At 39.7% G+C, this 19122-nt stretch overlaps 1 protein-coding gene across 1 annotated transcript; it reads left to right on the top strand.

The window, feature by feature from the left end:
- Positions 1 to 250: 250 nt before the first annotated feature.
- On the top strand, positions 251 to 18366 carry ttc12 (tetratricopeptide repeat domain 12). Its single transcript, XM_061073782.1, has 20 exons — positions 251 to 302; positions 1044 to 1220; positions 3452 to 3529; positions 3647 to 3768; positions 4363 to 4422; positions 4925 to 4996; positions 5409 to 5469; positions 6069 to 6257; positions 8504 to 8573; positions 9909 to 9997; positions 10372 to 10540; positions 11155 to 11250; positions 13091 to 13154; positions 13244 to 13378; positions 13531 to 13623; positions 13822 to 13890; positions 16503 to 16604; positions 17288 to 17387; positions 17588 to 17816; positions 18294 to 18366. The coding sequence occupies exons 1-20, from the start codon at positions 251 to 253 to the stop codon at positions 18364 to 18366; spliced, it is 2100 nt and encodes a 699-aa protein (XP_060929765.1).
- The last annotated feature ends 756 nt before the right edge of the window (positions 18367 to 19122 follow it).

Here is a 19122-nt window from a genome sequence, read left to right as displayed (position 1 = left end):
CAACAGTTCGATTCCTTCAAGCTCAAAAAATATTTCGTGATCATCTTCTTCGAAATACAGTCGCAGAGAGACAACTCTGCGCGGTTTCAGATTTTCTTTAATAGATTTACGAGCGGGCCGTGAAGGCATCGCGTCACCATGGTGACTGCACGCCGCAAACTTGTGAGGCTAAATTCAGCGCTGGCTAACACGACGATGAACTAATTATCTTATTTAATAACAATAACAGGATTGGAAGAACGAAAACAAGATGGAGAAAGTTGAGGACGCCGAGAGGTTTCTGAAGAATGTTGACAAAATAAGTGAGTAAAGTAATTGTGAGTTATTTCTCAGCTTGTTAGCTGTGGTTAAACAGGAAGAAGGTTCAATGTACCATATAGATTTACTTAGTAAAAAGTTAGCGTAAGAGATATCATAAACTTCACAATCAGGTGTTATTTCAATCTATAGCGAATAAAGAATAAAGAGACAGATATTATTAATGTTATTAAGTTATTATTATTATAATATTAAGTACTATTTTGTTTTGAATGATGTCCTCTTTAATGAAATTGTGGGAAATTTAATATGTGTATGGGGTAGATTGAATATTATAAATATATAACATTTAATCAATATGAAATATATAGGATTGGGCATTATTTGACCCACATAATCCATCAGTGACTATTTGGATTGTCGATCAATTGCATTTGTCAAGCAAGATGTACAAACCTTTGTTGATTGCAGCTACTAACATTTTAAGATTGGATTATTTTTGTGATCATACAAGATGATTAAGGCATTATTTTGGGGTTTACACTGTCCGTCAAACATTTAAAGACTTTATTTAGCAATGTGGTGAATTATGAAGGGGATTTTCTTTTGCTATGTCTTCTAGATTTAAAGATAAACTGATTAATCAAGAAAAATGGACAGATGAAACAATAGTTTTAATCTTAGCTCGATATAGAAAAAGTTAATACACAATTTTGGCTGAATGAAATGAACAGATGTTGAATTGAAGTTTGTAAATAGTGGAATAAAGCACAACTTCTTCCCAGGTGAGCTGGTGAAGGAACTTACATCTTCTGATGCTAAAGTCCAGCAAAAGGCGATGGAGGAAGCTGATTGCTACATTGCTGCCTTGGATGAACCCTGCAGGACAAAAGTCAACAAGACCAAAATCAACACAAACCCACCCCTCCAGCCTTCCTTGGTAGAGCACAATTTTACAACCAGTGGTGTTGTTTACTTTGCCCCTTTGTTTCCTGTAGAAATGACAAGGTGACTAGGGAGGGGCTTTTCTTCTTAACAATGTGCTTTTCCCTGTTTTTACAGGGTCTGCAGAATGAAAGTCCAGGTGAGCCACAATAAAAACAAGTCAATGTTTTTGTCCCTTGTGATGAATTGAATGTGTTGTTATTGATCACGTTAAGCTTCTTTGATTAACAGAATACGGCAAAGAGCTTAACTTAACCTTCAAAATATATATTTAAATGTTGCTGTATAAAAGATGCGTTTTCGCTGAATGATGTGCTTCACTACACTATTCTAGGCAACTGTAAAAAATGCAGTCCGTTTCACTTTTGGTTCCAGCAGCAAGTGGGTATATCAATGGCCTTGATTGTCAAACAGTCTTTCTGAACAATAAGGTGGAGGGGTTTATTTTTAGCCTCCAATTCCTCCACTACAGAGCATTACTTCAGGGCTGTAGTTTCTCATAACATTTGAGCCCTTTTTATTTAGCCGCACACAAGTTTACTGCAGATGTGACACTAAGGTTTTTTAATCAACTGTGCTTAGTTGACAGGCTGGTGACTCACCATGTGCTATTGTAGGGAAAGAGATGCAGTGTAAAGTGTGTCCGTGGCATTAAAGTGGCCTGACCACGTCCTCAGCTGCTGTCCTGCTCAGACCAGTTCAGCTGACACCTCATTTTGTGCTATTTTTGTTAGTTTATTTGGCAGAGGGTTGTGAAGAGCTTAAGGTTAATTCTTCACTCCCTTATGAAACCAGCCAAATGCCACTGTGAGGAGTTTCCTGCTTTATAGAGGATATAAATGATGGGTCATGATTGATTTGTTTTTCTTGATTTATTTGTCTAGAGACCTTTTAACTATGCTTGTAGGAGACGTATAATATTTGTTGCTCAGAACACAATGTCATAGGTAAAATAAAATTCATGATGCTATGCTAGCAGAACCTGCAAAAGCTCAAGATGTGAAGTTGCAAGTCGCACCTCTTGATGGTGGCGGGATGGTTAGAGCATTGCATCAGGAGTTACCTCAGGTTCATGGACATTTGCTGCCCCACTCTCACAGGAGTTGGGCTAAGACTAAATTACCGGCAGGTTCTCCTCAACCACAACCATTAGTGGCTGAGGTAGTTGGTGGCTATCTTCACTGTGGCTTTGTGAAGTTTCTTGAGTTCCAAAACTAATTTTAAGCAGAAAATGGTGTTGATGGGCCTAGGTAGCTTGTTGTGATGGGGTTTAAGGTGGCATGGTACGCCATCCTTTGAAATGCACCTCATCAACCTGATACTTTGTGCTTCTGGATAAAACTACCAAGACTGGTAGAGCAATGTCTCTGCCAACTACTCTGGAGAGACAAGTCTCCTCTTCAGGTCCACTCGCATCTCCTAACCAGAAGCACAATGCAAAATAGAGGATGAATTATTGGCTGTTGTTGGTGCTGTAAGAGCTTTGTCTCCTTCCCTCCGGGAAACTGGTAATTTGGGTAATGCCTGGTGTTTGTTGGCTTTGAGCCTCTGGAGATTAAAACACTCAAACACTGGACCATGTGGCAAAGGCCATGGAAATAGGAACTGCCTCTACATTGTTGTAGAGTACATTTAAACACTGAGAAGTTGCTATGGTAATCTTAAAAGTTGGAATTCAACTTTTTTCATAAAATCTCATTGTACGCACGTCCTAATCGACTCAGCTCCTTGAATGGGGTATTCTGTATTAAAATATCCTTTCATCAAAAGCAACACTTTTCAATTCTCCCTGAAGTTACACTCATCAATATATGCAAATGAAATTGCATTAAACCTTTCACCCCGACGGAAGTATATGAAAACACCACCAACAACACATCAAACTTTTAATTCTCAAAGAAAAAGTAATTATATGCTTGAGACTGAGGAGACAGCAAAATTGTTTTTCCAAATTACCTCCAATTGATATCTATTAAATATCCGTCTTTTGGGAGAATAGTCTAGCAATAACACACAGAAGGTTCCCTGTGGGGATGACTTTCAAAACATAATTCAAAAACTGCTTTTGTAGCCTCAGTTGGGTAAGTTGATGTTTGCATTTTACTCATTTAAAACGTGTGAGGGAAATCTGCCAAGGGGAAACTTTCAGTCCATCTGCAATGCGTAATATTGCCTGATGAGACATGCCCTTACAATTCCCTCATTTACTTATGTTGCACTTATGCTTCACACTTTTTTAATTGACCAGGGAGTTTCATGAAGCTCATGGAGGGAGATGCCGAAGACAGGAGAGTGAAGCGAATTGCTGAAGAGAAAAAGGCAACTGGTGAGGGATTCCCTGTTCTTTAAAGATGCTGTTTGATGTGAATAGCGTGTTGTAATTTGTGCTCTGTTGGGCTGACAACACGTCATTTCAATTGCTGTACTGTTTGAATCCCGGCAGCACTTAAAGACAAGGGGAATGAAGCCTATGCCCAAAAAGACTACGAAAGTGCTGTGAAGTATTACAGTGATGGTGTGGCTGAGCTACGGGACATGCAGCAGCTGTACACCAACCGAGCACAAGTAACGTCAATGTTTCTATGTTTTCATTTTATATATGATTCATCACGACATAATGAAGATTTGCCTCTAACAGCATTTTGAGGGTATTTTGAGCGCTACTATCTCTGGATTTTTAATTTCGATATTATTATGGCCACATGCAATTAATTAAACCATAAAATCAATGTGTTAACAAACATCTTTAAATTCTGCTAATAATGCTACAGTGAGGCCAGAATTATTACCCCCATCAAGGGGGATTTGTTTTCAACCTAATCCATTTGTTCGCTGGTTTCTTTCTTTGTAAGCAACAAAAACTTTTACCACCAATTACCACAAAACATAGTGAAGGGATGTGATGCGGGTCATGAAAGATCCTATTCAATTTCGGTGAGGCTCCTTATCAGGGGTCGTATCCAGGCACTCCCCTGACCCTCTCTTTAACATTGCGAGATAGAATGTTTAAAAACATTTTAAATGATTTCCATAAGAATAACTCAAGGATCTTTATGAAATGGGACCTTTTCGATCAAGGTATGTTCTCTACAGGGTGTCATTCTATTTTTTTGTCTGCTTTTGATGCTCAATTACTGTCCTATGTCTACATCCACCTAGGCCTACATCAAGCTGGGGAAGTACAAGGAGGCTATCAGTGACTGTGAATGGGCTCTGAAGGTAAGGCCTGTGCCAGGAACTTGGGTCAGTCCTCTGCTGCCTCATTTGTCAAAGTGGCTTCTGAGGCACTGTTCTTTGAGGGTCTGGGACCTCAGGGGACGTGGGTGGTAAGAGAATGGGTTGGATGTGTGAATGGTGGGCGATGCTTGGTCCTGTGCTGCACTCAGGATGTGGGTCAAGAGTGGTGCAAAACTGTTCTGTCTGGAACATTGTGATGTGAATTGAACATTCAAGTGGATGAAAATTAATGGTGGTTTTGAGTCATAGAGTTGTAGGATTGCATTGACAAAAACTAGCTTTGGGTAATGACTAGTTCCATGAAGGAACTTTTCCAAAGATGTTCTGTAATAACTCCACCATCACCAAGCTTTGAAATTCAGAATATTTCTTCCTCACTGTCCTGGTGTTATCAATGCAAAAATGTTAAATCACCATATGCAGATGTGGTGCTGATGAAGTGCTTTGACTAATACCCCCTATGATCACTCTCTCTCTCTACCAGTGTAACGGGAGGTGCATTAAGGCTTTTGTGCACATGGGCAGAGCATATCTGGAACTGAAGAATTATAATGAAGTGAGTATAATTATCGCTCATTATATCTCATCACACCTGTTTTTAAGCACACTGCTCTCTACACTTGGCGTCTCACAGTCATAACTACATCATGAGAGTTGTATGGCTGGAATAGGGAACAAAAGTAATACGAATCCTGAAGAAATGTAAGCACGTAGCATGGAAGCAAAATATTATTTTAAAGGTATGACCCCTTCATTTGAAAAGGGTCATATATTTACAGTATTATATCTGGTAGAAATCAATAATATTCAGTTGCAATGTGAGTCATAGTTTTAAGTATACCACAGTGTTGTGCTGAGATTCTGCAAACTTGTGGAGCGGCAAGGATCCTATTGATTTTCATTGGCCGAGGAGAGACCAGTGAAGCACATCATAGCCACTGACGAATCAAATTTTGTCTCTTTTTCAGTCAAGACACTGCTTTGAAAAGATAGTGGAAATTGAACCTGGAATGGAGAATATGGTAAACGGTAAGTGAAAATAGGGGTGAGGTTGGGAAACTTTTGTCCTCATGAGGATTTGGCTATGTATAAAACCACAGTTTAAGTTTTGGTGCCATACATGTCACTCAAATCCGCTTAAATTATAGAGAGGCTCTCTCTTGTTTGTTGTCAGTGATGCTGCCTCGCTGACTGCAGCCCATTTAATGGCATGACATGCTTTCATGACAACCTTGTCAAAAAAATACATTGTATTTTCTCCCCAATGTAATTATATTTTGCCCTTAATTTTTTTTAAGGATTAAAAGAAACAATCCATCCTTCAGTTATTTACAGCGTTTTTTTTTCAGTCTATTGTCATATGAAAGCTGTTATTGTAGGTGGTGTAGCATTATATTTGTAATACATACCTACTTTTAATACAGAATACACACTTACCACCTGAGCACATGTTTACAGCTCAAGACGGCAGGGAAGGTCGTCTCAGGGTGGCGGCTCAGTTTACTTTTTCAGTTCACTTTTCTTTGTCACAGTGCAACTACAGTTACTGCCATGGAATACATTTCTGTCAGATCAGTCTGCCTCTTTTCTTCGTCCTTCTTTTTATCTCTTTTCTTTTCTCCTTGCAGAATACCTGAGCCAGGTAGATTTGGAAGAGAAGAGAGAGACTCGGGAAATGAATGCAAAGCTAGAGTTTGACAAGGGAGAGGGGAAGGGGACAACCGTGCCTCAGTTGCTGGAGAATCTGTCAAGGCCCGACCAGACTCCCCTCTCCTACTGCGGAGGATTGGAGATTCTGTTGCGTGCAGTTACTGACTGTGAGTGATCCTCTGGGAGAAGCCTCGCACAATTACCTTTCTCCTCTAATCTCTTTGTGCCACTCTTTCCTCAATAACCTGCTCCACTAGTCTACAAATACACGATTTCTTTGAGCCTGAAATGAGTGCAAACGATCAACAAGCGAGGTTAAGAGCACTTGAAGGAGTTGAAGAGATGAACGGATCTTAGGGACTCTCTGCAAACATCGGGGCATAAGGCCAGGGGACTAATTCATTTGCTGCTATTTATCATTCAATGACAATCGTGCACCATTTGCTGCCTTGTAAACAAAACCATGAAACCACAATAAAAAAGCAAAACCTCAGTACTGCCACTATATAAAAATAGGTGTATACACTCTTGTAACATGTAGCACTGTGAAACATCATTTGCATAGAAGTAATCTTGGCGAGTGACATTTCTATAGTTGACATGATTTGCTCTGTGATCCATCTCTGATCATCTCAATTAGAAGACTTACATGTTTCCACGGCCTATGATTGCTGATGTAATGTTGTTACTGAACTGATGAGTGGACTGTTTCTGAGCCAGCGCTGACACGTAACATTGTTATGAATCATGAATATTTAAAAATAAAATGACTGATATCATTATACCTTACGAGCTCTTAGGCACAGAGCTGCAAAAGTATTGCATTTGGAGTTAAGGGGGGGGGGGGGGGAGTAGAGTGGAGGCTTATTATGGGATGAAAGCAAACACTATTAAGCCTTCTGAAGCCATCGCGGGTGCAATTTAATGAAACATCTGTGATGGCAGGTGTCTACTCCAAAACTTTAGAAGCATACCTGCACTCACTCCTGTCGGATTTGAAGTAGGAGGGCTAATGGTGGTATTTATCTATTCACTTTGTAGATTTATGACGGTCTGCCCCCGATCCCTCTAAATTATTGATGCACACTATGGGTGTACCAATTCTCCCAAACCATAATTCGGTTCGATTTTTGAGTTCTCACATTTAAAGTCAGCAAAATAACCAAAGTGCTCCCACACTGCTTAGTTGGATCTACCTGGCTTTTACAGCAGGTGAAATTAGAAAACATAACAAGTCACATAACACACATTCATAGCCCTTTATACTTATTACCACAGCTGGTTCAGGATCAGGGCAGATTGCCTTGTATTATGAAAGTATAAAGAACACATAAGAGCGAATGAGGACACACTACAACTGTTGATGGAAGTAGTACAACAAATAACAATGGATGAAATGGTTTCAAAGGACAAACCATGTGTATTTGCTTTACCTTGGTTCTGGCACGGTGCTTGTTGCTCAAGGTTACTTTTCACACAGCTCTTGTGCAGTCAAAGTGAAACATTTTGTAAGACATGACGCATTTTCACCTCAAGCGCCCGTCTGATAGAAGAGGCATCCGGTTGAAAACTAACTGATATTTGTTGACCAAGTCCTCTACTGAATGAAAAGAGGCCATAGTAGACAAGCAGCAGTTCTCCCCACCTCTGGCAGCTGCTGATATTTTTGTGAATGTTTTTGACCCAACAAACGACTTTGAAACTTCACACGGCTAATATAACTCATTCTTAGCTACTGCCATGAGGCAGAAATTGCAGCTTTTTCTAAAAACAGCTCAACGTAACAATTTATCAAGGTGAATGGCGCTCTCAGCAGAATTTATGTAGCTATACATCAGCTAGGGAAGAAGTTATGGATAGGTTGCTCTGACATGTTACATCACGTTCCCGCGCCGATGAAAACCATATATAACTGCAGATCACATAGTTTAGGAAGTAATGGACTGAACTGGACATGGTCTCTATATTTGTTTTGACTTGTCCTTTTTGTATTTGTTGCATTTGCTGTCCTCTACAGAATGGAAAACAAATCTTTTCTGGTTGCTCTTTTTCTTCACTTGGATGAATACGAGTTAACCCATGATAAAATTCCTGTCTCACGGTGCCAGTCAACTGAAAAAGTCATAACTTACATAACCCACAACTGAAAGGTTCTCAGCAGGGATGTCATTACAAAACTTTCACCCCTGAAAGTACGACCTAGCTGCTCTGCTCTACTTTCTCCAGCTGAAAACACCTGTACCTGAGTCTCTAAGCATATTTCATTGATTCTCTTCTCTCCTACCTTTGACTGTAAACAAGGCAAGCTAAACTAATAGAGAGGGCTGTTGTGTTTCCCTCAAACCTCTAGGCTACCCGCTGATGATATATTGTTTCCTGTCCTCTTACACTATCTCCTGTTCTCCTCTAACAGGTACCGGCCAGACCCTTTTCAGACTGAACAATGGCTTCAGTATCATCGGCAGCAATGACTTCGTGAGGAGGTAAGGAGACCAGAGGGAGAGGTAGAAGTCGGCCCACAGAGGAGCTCTGACAGATGGACCCAGAGACGGGGGCATACAGAGACAATGACGGCCTAAACTAAAGCGATCATTCTCTGCCCTCTCTCGGTCTGCTTGTTTGTGTGATCGCCCAGAGAGGAAAACGATGATCACACTGGAGATTGAGATGAGTGCCAAAATGAGCATAGGCTCTGTGTTTTGTCCTGAAAGAGCGAGTGTTTTGCACGAGATACCAATTATGACTCCCTCATGTCAGCTCAGTGAGGCTATTATTAACTTGCCACATACTCGCTGCCCATTGTTAGCAGTGTTATTATTCAAGTTAGAACATAATGCGGGGGAAGTAGAGTGCAAAGAAGAAGAAAAAAAGAGTGGAAAGAAATTGCAGTCTGAGCTTGATGAAAGCACAATAAGGATACTGTTAAAAGGAAGATGAACCAACTGAAAGCTCTGTGAGCCATATGTAGCAAAGAAGGCCTTGCCACTGCTGCAACCAAACTCATCCATAACTTACAAAAAAGACAAATTAAACAATAAAAATATTTTGCTGAGATGACTAATTACCTTCACCAAGGAGGTTATGTTTTCACCTCTATCCATTGGTGAGTTTGTCAGTAGGATTATGCCCAAAAAAAGAAAGAAAATAGATTCACACAAATTGAGTGGAAAGATGTAACATGGACCAAGAAAAAACCCACTTCGAGTGTTAGAATCTTCTGAATTTGTTTTATTTTTGTCTGTAACATTGCAAGATAAGGCATTTTTTGACACTTTTACCAATTTTCTAGAGAATATGTCATGGATCTTGATGAAAACAAATCTGGCACATTCAGGGAACTGACCGGTGGTTTGGATTGACTACATTAATGGGACTGTAGGGCCTTGGCAGTGGTCTGTGCTATACTGAGTTTTATTCTAGTTCATAAATTCTTAAAAACTTCACATACAGAGACAGAACAACATAAACCTTCAGAACACAAGTTTCAGTGATGTGTCAATTGCAGACACCTCAAGCTGAAACGTATATATTATCATGTGACAGGTGACACAAGTTACAGACTCCATCTATCATCAGTGCCAGAAGACTCAACGCCCATAACCCCCCCCACCCCCCCCCCAAATATCTATATGAAATGTTTTGGCATCTGCTCGCTGTCTGATTTGACCATAAACAACTGACTGTTGTTGAGGCACATTATTGTAGATTATTGTGTGTACTGTTTTCATTATGCGAGAATACACTGCTTCAGTTTGATTTGTATTCTGTCAGTTTGAGGAAAACAAGAACGGCAAAGATCAAGTTTCTTTTTTCCACAGTTGCCTGTTGCAGAAAACAGTGGATGGACACAGTCGGGACTTATGTGTGTCTGTTCTGAGATTGTGGAGGGCTCTTTGTCGTGAAAATGGTTTGTAGATCATCCAGTTACACATTTTCCGACTTGGTTTCTGTGCTACATTTGGCTCTCATTGATTCAGCAGAAAACAGAGGAAGGAATGAAATATTATCCTCTATTTAGGCACTGAGTCCTCACTGCACAGCTTGACTGTGTGATACTAAATCCTTTTCTCCTATCATGCTTTTATTTGTTGGTAAATCACACGAGCCATGGGGGCTGTAACCAACATTCTATTCACTTTAACTGCCACGATTTCTTTACACAGCTATTAACAATGTGTGCATGTTGATATACGAGAACAACAAAGCATATATTTAGGACAGCAATGCAATGCTCATGTGGTGTGTCCACTTAACTCATTCTCTGTTTTCCCTCGCTTTCAGATGAAAACCAGAAGATTTTGATGATGTGCCCAGTCACAAAACAGGCCACTGTTCACTTGTTAACATCAGAGCATGTTGCAGTGCAGAAAGAGTGTCTGGCATTGCTGTGTTTGTACTCGCACATGCCACATGGCAGACGTTTGACTATTGACAGCCTGAATATGCACATGTAAGACATTTCTGTTTGTGTTATACGATTCAACTGAAACCAGCAATAACAAAGCTGGAATAAAAATGCCTCTCCGCTCTTCCAAACCCAGGAACAATGTAGGAACACAATTATATATCATGTAGAGATTGTTGGCTTCCTGTACATTCTAATTACCCTAATTACTGAAACTTTTTGGAATCCTCCCATCCCTAGTAGGTATTTAAATATTTAATATTTCCCATTATTTTCCTCCTTGATGAAATCATCGGAGGGGCTGTAGGTTATCCCCGGGACATACATTTTATATGTTTATTGCTATGTTACAAAGTTTAACAAATTACATTGGATGACCTAAGGGATTTCCTATTAGCTTTATGTCTGATAGTATGTGAGCTGCAGCAGATTGGATTTTTAAAAAGTTAGGAATAATGAGTAATATTGTTGCTCATTTTCTGTTATCACACTTATTGATCTCAAAGGTGGACACCTTCATTAAAAGAAATATCCATAGAAATCGTGAAAAATGCTCAATCAGACCATGTTGTTTTAGCTGACTCACACTTTTCCTGTGTTTCTCTTCTTTTTCCATCTCTCGTTCCTTATCTCACTCTGCTCGCAATCTGCCTTTAAAGGTTGGTGAGGAACCTCATGGCGTGTATCTTACTGCCGAAGCAGCAGCAGGAGAACGCAGCGGTCAACATTCTGGAGAACTTTGCAGCAGAAAACAAGTATTACTGATAAACAGCCAAACAAACAAAACACTCTCCTTACACCATGAAAAATATTATTTATTTCTGGATAAGAAAATAAATTGCAGACACTCTACAGAGCTCAGAATATGATACACAAGACAGGCTGTTATCTTCCCATATTGTACAATATATTAATATTTGTAATTCACTCTTAAATCCACCCATGAGACGAGAGGTCTCTGGAGAAACAGGAAATGTGGCCTCTTTAATAAATCAACATGTGCTATACAAGTGTTAATGTCACTCAAAGGCAAAAGGCCATTGGAAACCTGCTCTGCTCTCTGGCGCCTCATAAAAACAGACATGAAAGGACGACCCAGGCTCTCGAACACAGCGGGAAATAAGTCGAGGTGTCAAGCTGTGAAATGGGGGGGATCAATTTTCATGGTGTATAGCTCAAACAGAGTTACTCAACTCTCTTTCCGCCTTCTTTTCTTCTCTTCACTGTGGAAGCTCAGCCAGGTCAATGTTAGGCTTTAGTGGTTATTTATGTCTCAGTGAAAATTGATTCGCAGCTTGTCCAAATTCCACAACAACACCGCTGCAATATTCCAACTATTTACTTTACTTTACTCTGAATAAGACATTATTTCGGTTATGATGTTCACATGAGTTGCTATTTGAAAATTCCATTCATATTTCCATTAATATGTTACAGAGCATAGCCCGATTAACACTCACATCAAAATTAAGTCCTACTACAAAATGCTCTGAAGACAAGTCATAATACTAATGAGACCAAGTTCACAACACTCTACGTCTTATATTTTGTATGTTTTTGTATGTATGGCTATTTTCATGTTATCTATCTATCAAGCTGTCCATCGCATGTATGTGATATCTCATTTATGCCGTCAGAAAAAATCTTTTAATTTGGTAGAAATGTTCGATTGAAGTCAAAGCTGAACTGACTAAAACACAATTTTTTTACAATAATTCACAAGCTAATCTTGACAAGATTTCACACAAATTTCTAACGAAATTATGAAGTGACAATATTATATCCAAATGGACAAATGTCAACTTTTTTCAACATTGCAAAATGATAAGGTTCTGCACAAAGGATTTTTCTGTTAATTACTCTTCACCTTAACTCAGGAACAGAAAGGGAAATTGTGAACATATGTACTGCAACCTGACTGGTGGAGGCAGTTATAATACACTATAATACTATAATACACTATAATAACAGTTCAGGAACAAAGCAAATACATCTGCCTCTTATTGCCTGTGAAGTGGATGAGTGGGAAATTTCAGACACATGACAATCAATGCTTTTTCACCTGACGTGAAGTGCTATGTGGATGACTCAGACATTTTGTTTGTTTTACTGTGTAAAAAGACCAATTGGGACTGTGTGGGGTTGTTAGATGCACTAGGCACTTATTTGCTCACAGTGGAAAGAGGCACCACTTATATGTGGTTTGCTTTCAAGCTTTTACCTACTCAGTTGACAGAGTTGTTGATTTGTTTGCTTGTCTCACGCTGAGCAGAGAAGAACCTACACTTCAGGTCGCTCATTGTGATTGTGTGCAGAATGTTGTGTTTGTACTGGGATTAACCGACATGGCGGCTGACTAGAATTTATTGGTTGCTTTTTGCGTGGTTCTCACGTTGAAATAAATATGCATGAGGAACCCGATAACTAAAAGTTGCTCTTTGATTCCATACTAACTATTCCAATATTCATAAGAATAGAATGTTAATCAGTCAACCCCTAGTTTATACTACCTCTGTTTGGTAGTGTGAATATGCACATACACTTAACACAGTGTGTCTGTCTGACACAAAGAAATGTGTTCATTTTTTCTTACAGATTTCACATTCAGTTAAGGAATACGTTGACCGAGTCTGTCATTGTGCCATTTACATCAATACTGGTAAGATATATAGGTATTTGTATACAGAGTGTGTGTGTTTGTGTGTGTGTTTTTAAGGCGAATATTCACACCTCTTTCTGATTTAATAGAGAAGTATCAACAAGAACAATCGTCAGATCCTTCCACCACTTTTGTCGGTTATTGGCTCTCTGGCTCGGGACAACGTCATCCATCACAAGCTTGCTCATGATCCAGAGTGTTGGGAAGCCTTTCCGGTTGCCATTGTTAGTATTATTACAGCCTCTGTTCAGAAAGACACATGGTTAATCATTGAATTATTTATTTGAGTTCAGGTGCTACAAGACAAAGAGTGGATGACATAATAGTCTTGTACATTGTATACAATTCATTCATTGAAGAATCGGTTTCATTGCAGAGGCAGTGCAGTGCATGTGAATACAAGGAGATCCTTTACCCCATGCTTGGATTGATCATCAACCTCTCAACTACACCTTCTCCGGTCATACAGGTAACACATGACAACTGCTGTACTATGAGTACACTATACTGCTGAAAAATAATCAGACTATAATATACTGTAAAAGACAATGGACCAGGGAAGCAGATGGAGTCTTCGCATCGGCCATGATGTGTGGTGTCACCTATTGAGGGGTGACATGTATGTGAGAATTGCCTTGGTCACTTCTCTGTCCCTGCCGTTTTGCAGGAGCATGCTGTTTCACTGTGTGGCTGCTGTGTCGGCCTGCTGAGCGACAGTGACGGGGGAGTTATCACGGTGAGTGAACTTTACTTCAGCTCGACTCTTTAGTCCTGAGATGGGTTCAAAAAACATTCATGTAGGAATTAGAAACCCGAACACGTTCACATCATTAGTGAGGTTTTCAAGTTGGTCGATGTCTGATGGTTTCAAAACATAACTTCGCTGATGCTTGCTGAAAATGTTTGTTTGTTTCCAAACTTGTTTATATCCTATAAAGCAAAATTTCTTCAGATAACTAGAAAAAAGACATTTGTCTTGAGCAACGAGCCTTTTCCAGGGCTCGTGAGCTGATTGGCAATGTGCCCCAAAAGGAAGTAACAACAATTCACAATGTTCAGAGGATCCTGCGTATGTGTCATTACAGTTGATTAAAACTCCAGCTCTTGGTGCCGCTGCCTGTGCTAATGGCTGTTATGGCAGTTTCACACTGCCTGTGCAAGGCCCCCAGAGCACCACACTTCCACCCATCGGTCTCTTTCTTCCTTTTTTAGTTCTTACTTGTTGGCTGTCTGGCAGCTCATGTCACCTGATGTCGTCACCGTTTTTGTATTTTGACAATTTGTTCCCTGCTCTTTTCTCAGCTTAGCTTACTTTTAGCTTTGTGCACTCACCAGCCCATTCAGGTGTTGTAAATGTTTTTGCAGGATAATGCACAGTGTTACCCGTCTCCATTTGTACTTCAATCCACTTTAAAATCCCATTTCAAAGCAGAGAAGCTGGTTGGGACCTTGGAGCTTGACGTTCAGTGCAGAGAATAATATCCTCTATGAAGGCCAGGTCACACAGCCATTAACTATCACTGAGTTCATGACAGGGTTTTCCTTCATCTCCATGAAATGCTTTACTTCTCATTGTGAACTTTCACTACTCCGTCATTGCACCTCACAAGGGTAAACCAGCGCTAAGTACTGTGACTCAAAGATCACTTAGCTACTCCTTGAACTGTAGACTGCTGCTTTTAGAAGAAATGTGTTGGTGTAAAAAAAACAGCAGTCATTACATGACCTTGCGAGAATGCAGACTTACTTGATGTAATAAATCAAAATCTCCTGGTTCAGGACTGACGACCCTGCTATTCCTTTAACATTCTGTTTTGCAGGACAATCACTGCTGGTTCAACATCTGTGGCAAGACAGCCTAACCTATTTATGTACGTGTGTTCTGCCTGTGGTTTCATTGCAGGTTAGACAGATTAACTGGAAATGTATTTTTGGTGTCATCTAGTCTTTTTTCAAGATTCAGGTTCTAATACTTAATTGCAACACAACTCAGTTGTTTGGAATTTGCCTCAGTGTGCCTACGACATGACAACAATCACAACATAACACATAACAAGAAAAGACAACATACATCTGTGGATGTAAAATACAGAATATCTTGTGCCATCAGTACTCCACTCAGAGACAGTTTTCTTAATTCTAAATGATAAATTCTCCTTACAGATGAGATTTCAGCTTCTTAGCTATTGGCTGCAAGAGTTGCCTGGGTAACATTGCCCAAATGGGGTCTTGTGAAGTCTTCTTGTTGCCCACACAAACTCCACAGGGAAGGGATAAACTTAATTCAAATGTATTTATTCAATGTATTAGAAAGGTTTTCAAGAAATATCGACACTTAACGGTGGCTTTTTCCAGGTCCCTGCAAAGCAAGCACAAAAGTCCTTTACTTCAATAAAATAAAAAAGTGGCAGTAACTATGCTGACACATAGTATTTTTTTTGACTTGACTGTGAACTGTATTGTATTCATGAATTGTCAGTGGGGCCGTATAACACCTGTAGACCAGAGGCTCATCCTCCCTGTACTTAATGGTCAGGGTTTGTTGTTGTCACTAACCTTGTTTGTGCTGTTCGGTGCTGGGGGGAGGCAATGCGGTGTGGTTTAATCAGAGGCTATTTTGTGAAAATGGGCTGCCTCCTGCTGCTCTGAACACAGCTGATGAGAGCAGTTCTACTAGTCAACAGAAAGCTGAATTGGTTATAGTGGAAGATAATATATCCTATGAGTTCTTCATCGATCATTCACTTAAATGAGTGAGTTGTGCCCTCACTTAAAAAAAACTCTCGGAAATTACTAATTTGTGCTCTAAGTATACTCATTTCATTCCTTCTATAGTTATTCGTCTGCTCAAACCACATGATTCCTACTCTAAAATGACGCACTTAGATTAGTGCAACAATATGAGATTCTACACAAGTTGCCCGCAAACCAAAGCATGCAGTAATATGTGACCTCTCTCTAAATCTCATGCTTATATTTATGATTTGTTTTTATCGCCCCATATAATCCTTGAAAGGGTCACTACAAATTTATTTTAACTCTAACAGATTTTCACCTCTCTCACCATTAATACAAGAAACTAACTACTGCAGTTGCTGCAGGCACACTCTATAAAGCTTCATGCCTTTCTTTTTCTATTCTCTGCCTTTTTACTGCCACAGTTCCCTTTTGTTTTGTCTCCAGTTGGAGCTGGTTTGTCCTTTTCCCTTTCAGCTTTCTTTGTCCCAAAGCTATTGTTCCTTAATCTTGTTCTGCCTTTACCAATTTCTCATCCATCTGCCCTCTTCTACTTTACTCCATCTGTGGTTATCTCCATTTATAATGCCAACATTCCTCTTTGTCCTGCAGAGAGCCACAGGTGTACTGAGCACTGTCCTCCCCCAGTCCTCTGAGGCTGTGCAGCTTGTTATCCAGAGGGGTGTTGTTCGGACCATGTGTCAGCTGCTAAAGGTACATACTGAACACACTACAGCGTCCTTGAATAAGTCACTTGTATTTTATATGCGGGATTATGTTAATGATGTTTTGGTTATTACGGATGAAGACCAGAGGCACCTTCCAAAGTCTTCTCCTGCTGAATGTAGATTTTTTTTGGCCGAGGTGTACGAATATTAGGTTTCAACTCAGCTTCTGCGATGCACATGTGTGAATGACAATGCATTTGGAGACGTAAAGTAGCAGCAGAGAGGTCTTGATTAAGTCTTACTTCAATTAAAACCAACACAAAGTAGCCTCTATAAATCCGAATAAATTGGCTTATGATTCTGCCTGTCCTCTCACTGCACCATCAGTCTGGTGTGACACACACACACACAGGAGTAAGGACCTCAGGATTTTTTATTAGAATACTATATCACATTATAACTACACTATAAGTGCAAAATATGTAGAGCTAACATCCCCTGCATTAAATTACTGATTTAAATGAAAATACTTTCTGATGACCTGGCACATTGACTTCATATACACTTAAACAGTCTTTTATAAAGTATGGAGATGAAGACACAACTTGCCTTTTTCTGATGAGGTACATTACTCATGGTAATATTTCTGAATATGATCACTTCATACATTGCATGACATGAATGTGAAGTGAGAATTTGCCCAGGTTATTTTTGTGTTTGTTTACCCAGGGAGCAGGGCAGGATGCCACCAAGTATGCCATTAAGACCCTGACAGTGTGCACTGCTGGCAGTCATTTGGCCCGAGAGGAGCTGCTGAAGTCTGATAAAAGTGAGAAATTATTGACATGTTTCCATAACTCGCACAGGCTCCCTCATTAGTCCATGAATATTATTTAAGGTTTGACCCAAAATGGAAATCAAGTGTGTGTTTGTGTCTACATGTACATGCATGTGTGTGTTGATATATGTTAATATATGTAATGGTGTCCTTCTCTTCCTTTTTTGATGTTCCTTAAATGTTCAACACAGAGCTGTCCATCTTACGTCATCTGCTGGGCTCCAGCTGTGATGAGTTGGTGTTAGGAAACGCAGCCCTCTGTTTGGCCAACTGCCTTCAGTTGGAGGGAACTGCCAGCAATCTGCTGGGCACTGATATTGTGCTGCTGCTGCTACGCCATGCTGCAGGGGATGCAAAGAAGACGGCTGTGCAGCTAAATGCAGCGATTGCTCTGGCGACGCTGTGTCGATCTGCGCCCAGGTGCAGCCCCACTACACACACCACACATGCAAATACTGAAGGAGCAGTGACAGGCTATTACAAATACCACACTGACAAATATATGCAAACAACAAATGTGATCACAAAAAATCCTCTTACAACCGTCTTTAAGATGGTCAGGTTAGATGGGAGGTTCTTAAGCTTAAAGTTACACAGCCAAGGGTTTGAATACATATTTAATATTTCAATTTGACATTTCAGTTTTTACTTTTAAATATATCTGGGGGTAAAAATCACTGCTGTCATAGTGGCGTAGTGTTCTTAAATTGATGAGGGATTTCTGTGCCTCTACAATGGCCAGTGGGCGCCAGCATTGTTTTTATGAAGAGCTCTGTTTTGAATGTGTTGAGTTTGTGCTGATCTTTAGTCCCCAGGCTCATAAATTCACAAATTGTGGTTTCAATTCAATGCCAACCGACTGAATACCCATTCAATGTGTTTTGTTTTAATTTCCAGACATACGGAAAAGGTTCGAGAACTACACGGCTTTGAAGTCCTGCACTCCTGTGTGAAGCTCATCAACTCATGACAAGCAAATGTTTTACATTCATTAGATAAGACGCTGCTCCTACCTGCTTAACCCATATAAACAAAATTAAACATGAGCAATGCCCCTGAGAATTAACAGTTAATTATCATGAATAAAGTTTCCTACATTAAAACTCCAAATGGGTCCTAAATTATGAAGCAGAAATAAGGCAGAAGACACTGCTTTAATCAATAAGAACCCACTCTGCAGAGTTCACTTGTACAGTGGTATAAGAACTGTAATTGTTGGATTGTAACACTGATATTGATCCAGCAGATTCACACACTGATGGGATTTGATCGTAGACGTGGATCAGAGAGATGTGCGGTTGAGGCTTAGCATAGAAGTAGAAACCTGGCACTTAATCGTTAAAGGTCTCTTATTTACCATAATTACTCAGTATTGCTTGCCCATCGTCCAGTTTTACTGGTGGTCTCATCATCTGCAAAGTCAGAAATATTTTTAAAGGTAATTCCAGTGTTTTTATACCCAGTATTTTATTTTTTATAAACGTTTTAAAGCTTTCACTATCTGCTGATGTGTTATGTATTAATCTCACTATAAAAGCGAAACACCTAAAATTGGGAGTTTAATATTCAGGCTACATTGATTTCACATTTTCTTTTATGAGGTGTTACCCTCTTTTTATGTTTTTGATTTGTCAGTAAGGTTTGGGTTTTAGCTTTTAATGCTTTTTTTTATTCATAAATGAGGAATAAATGATGAATAAGGAAATGAAGGTACAACTTCTAAAAC

This window comes from Limanda limanda, chromosome 6 (genome assembly GCF_963576545.1).
Source record: "Limanda limanda chromosome 6, fLimLim1.1, whole genome shotgun sequence".
Lineage (NCBI taxonomy): Eukaryota > Metazoa > Chordata > Actinopteri > Pleuronectiformes > Pleuronectidae > Limanda > Limanda limanda.
Note: the sequence above shows the minus strand (reverse complement) of the source record. Positions and strands in the feature narration are given on the sequence as shown.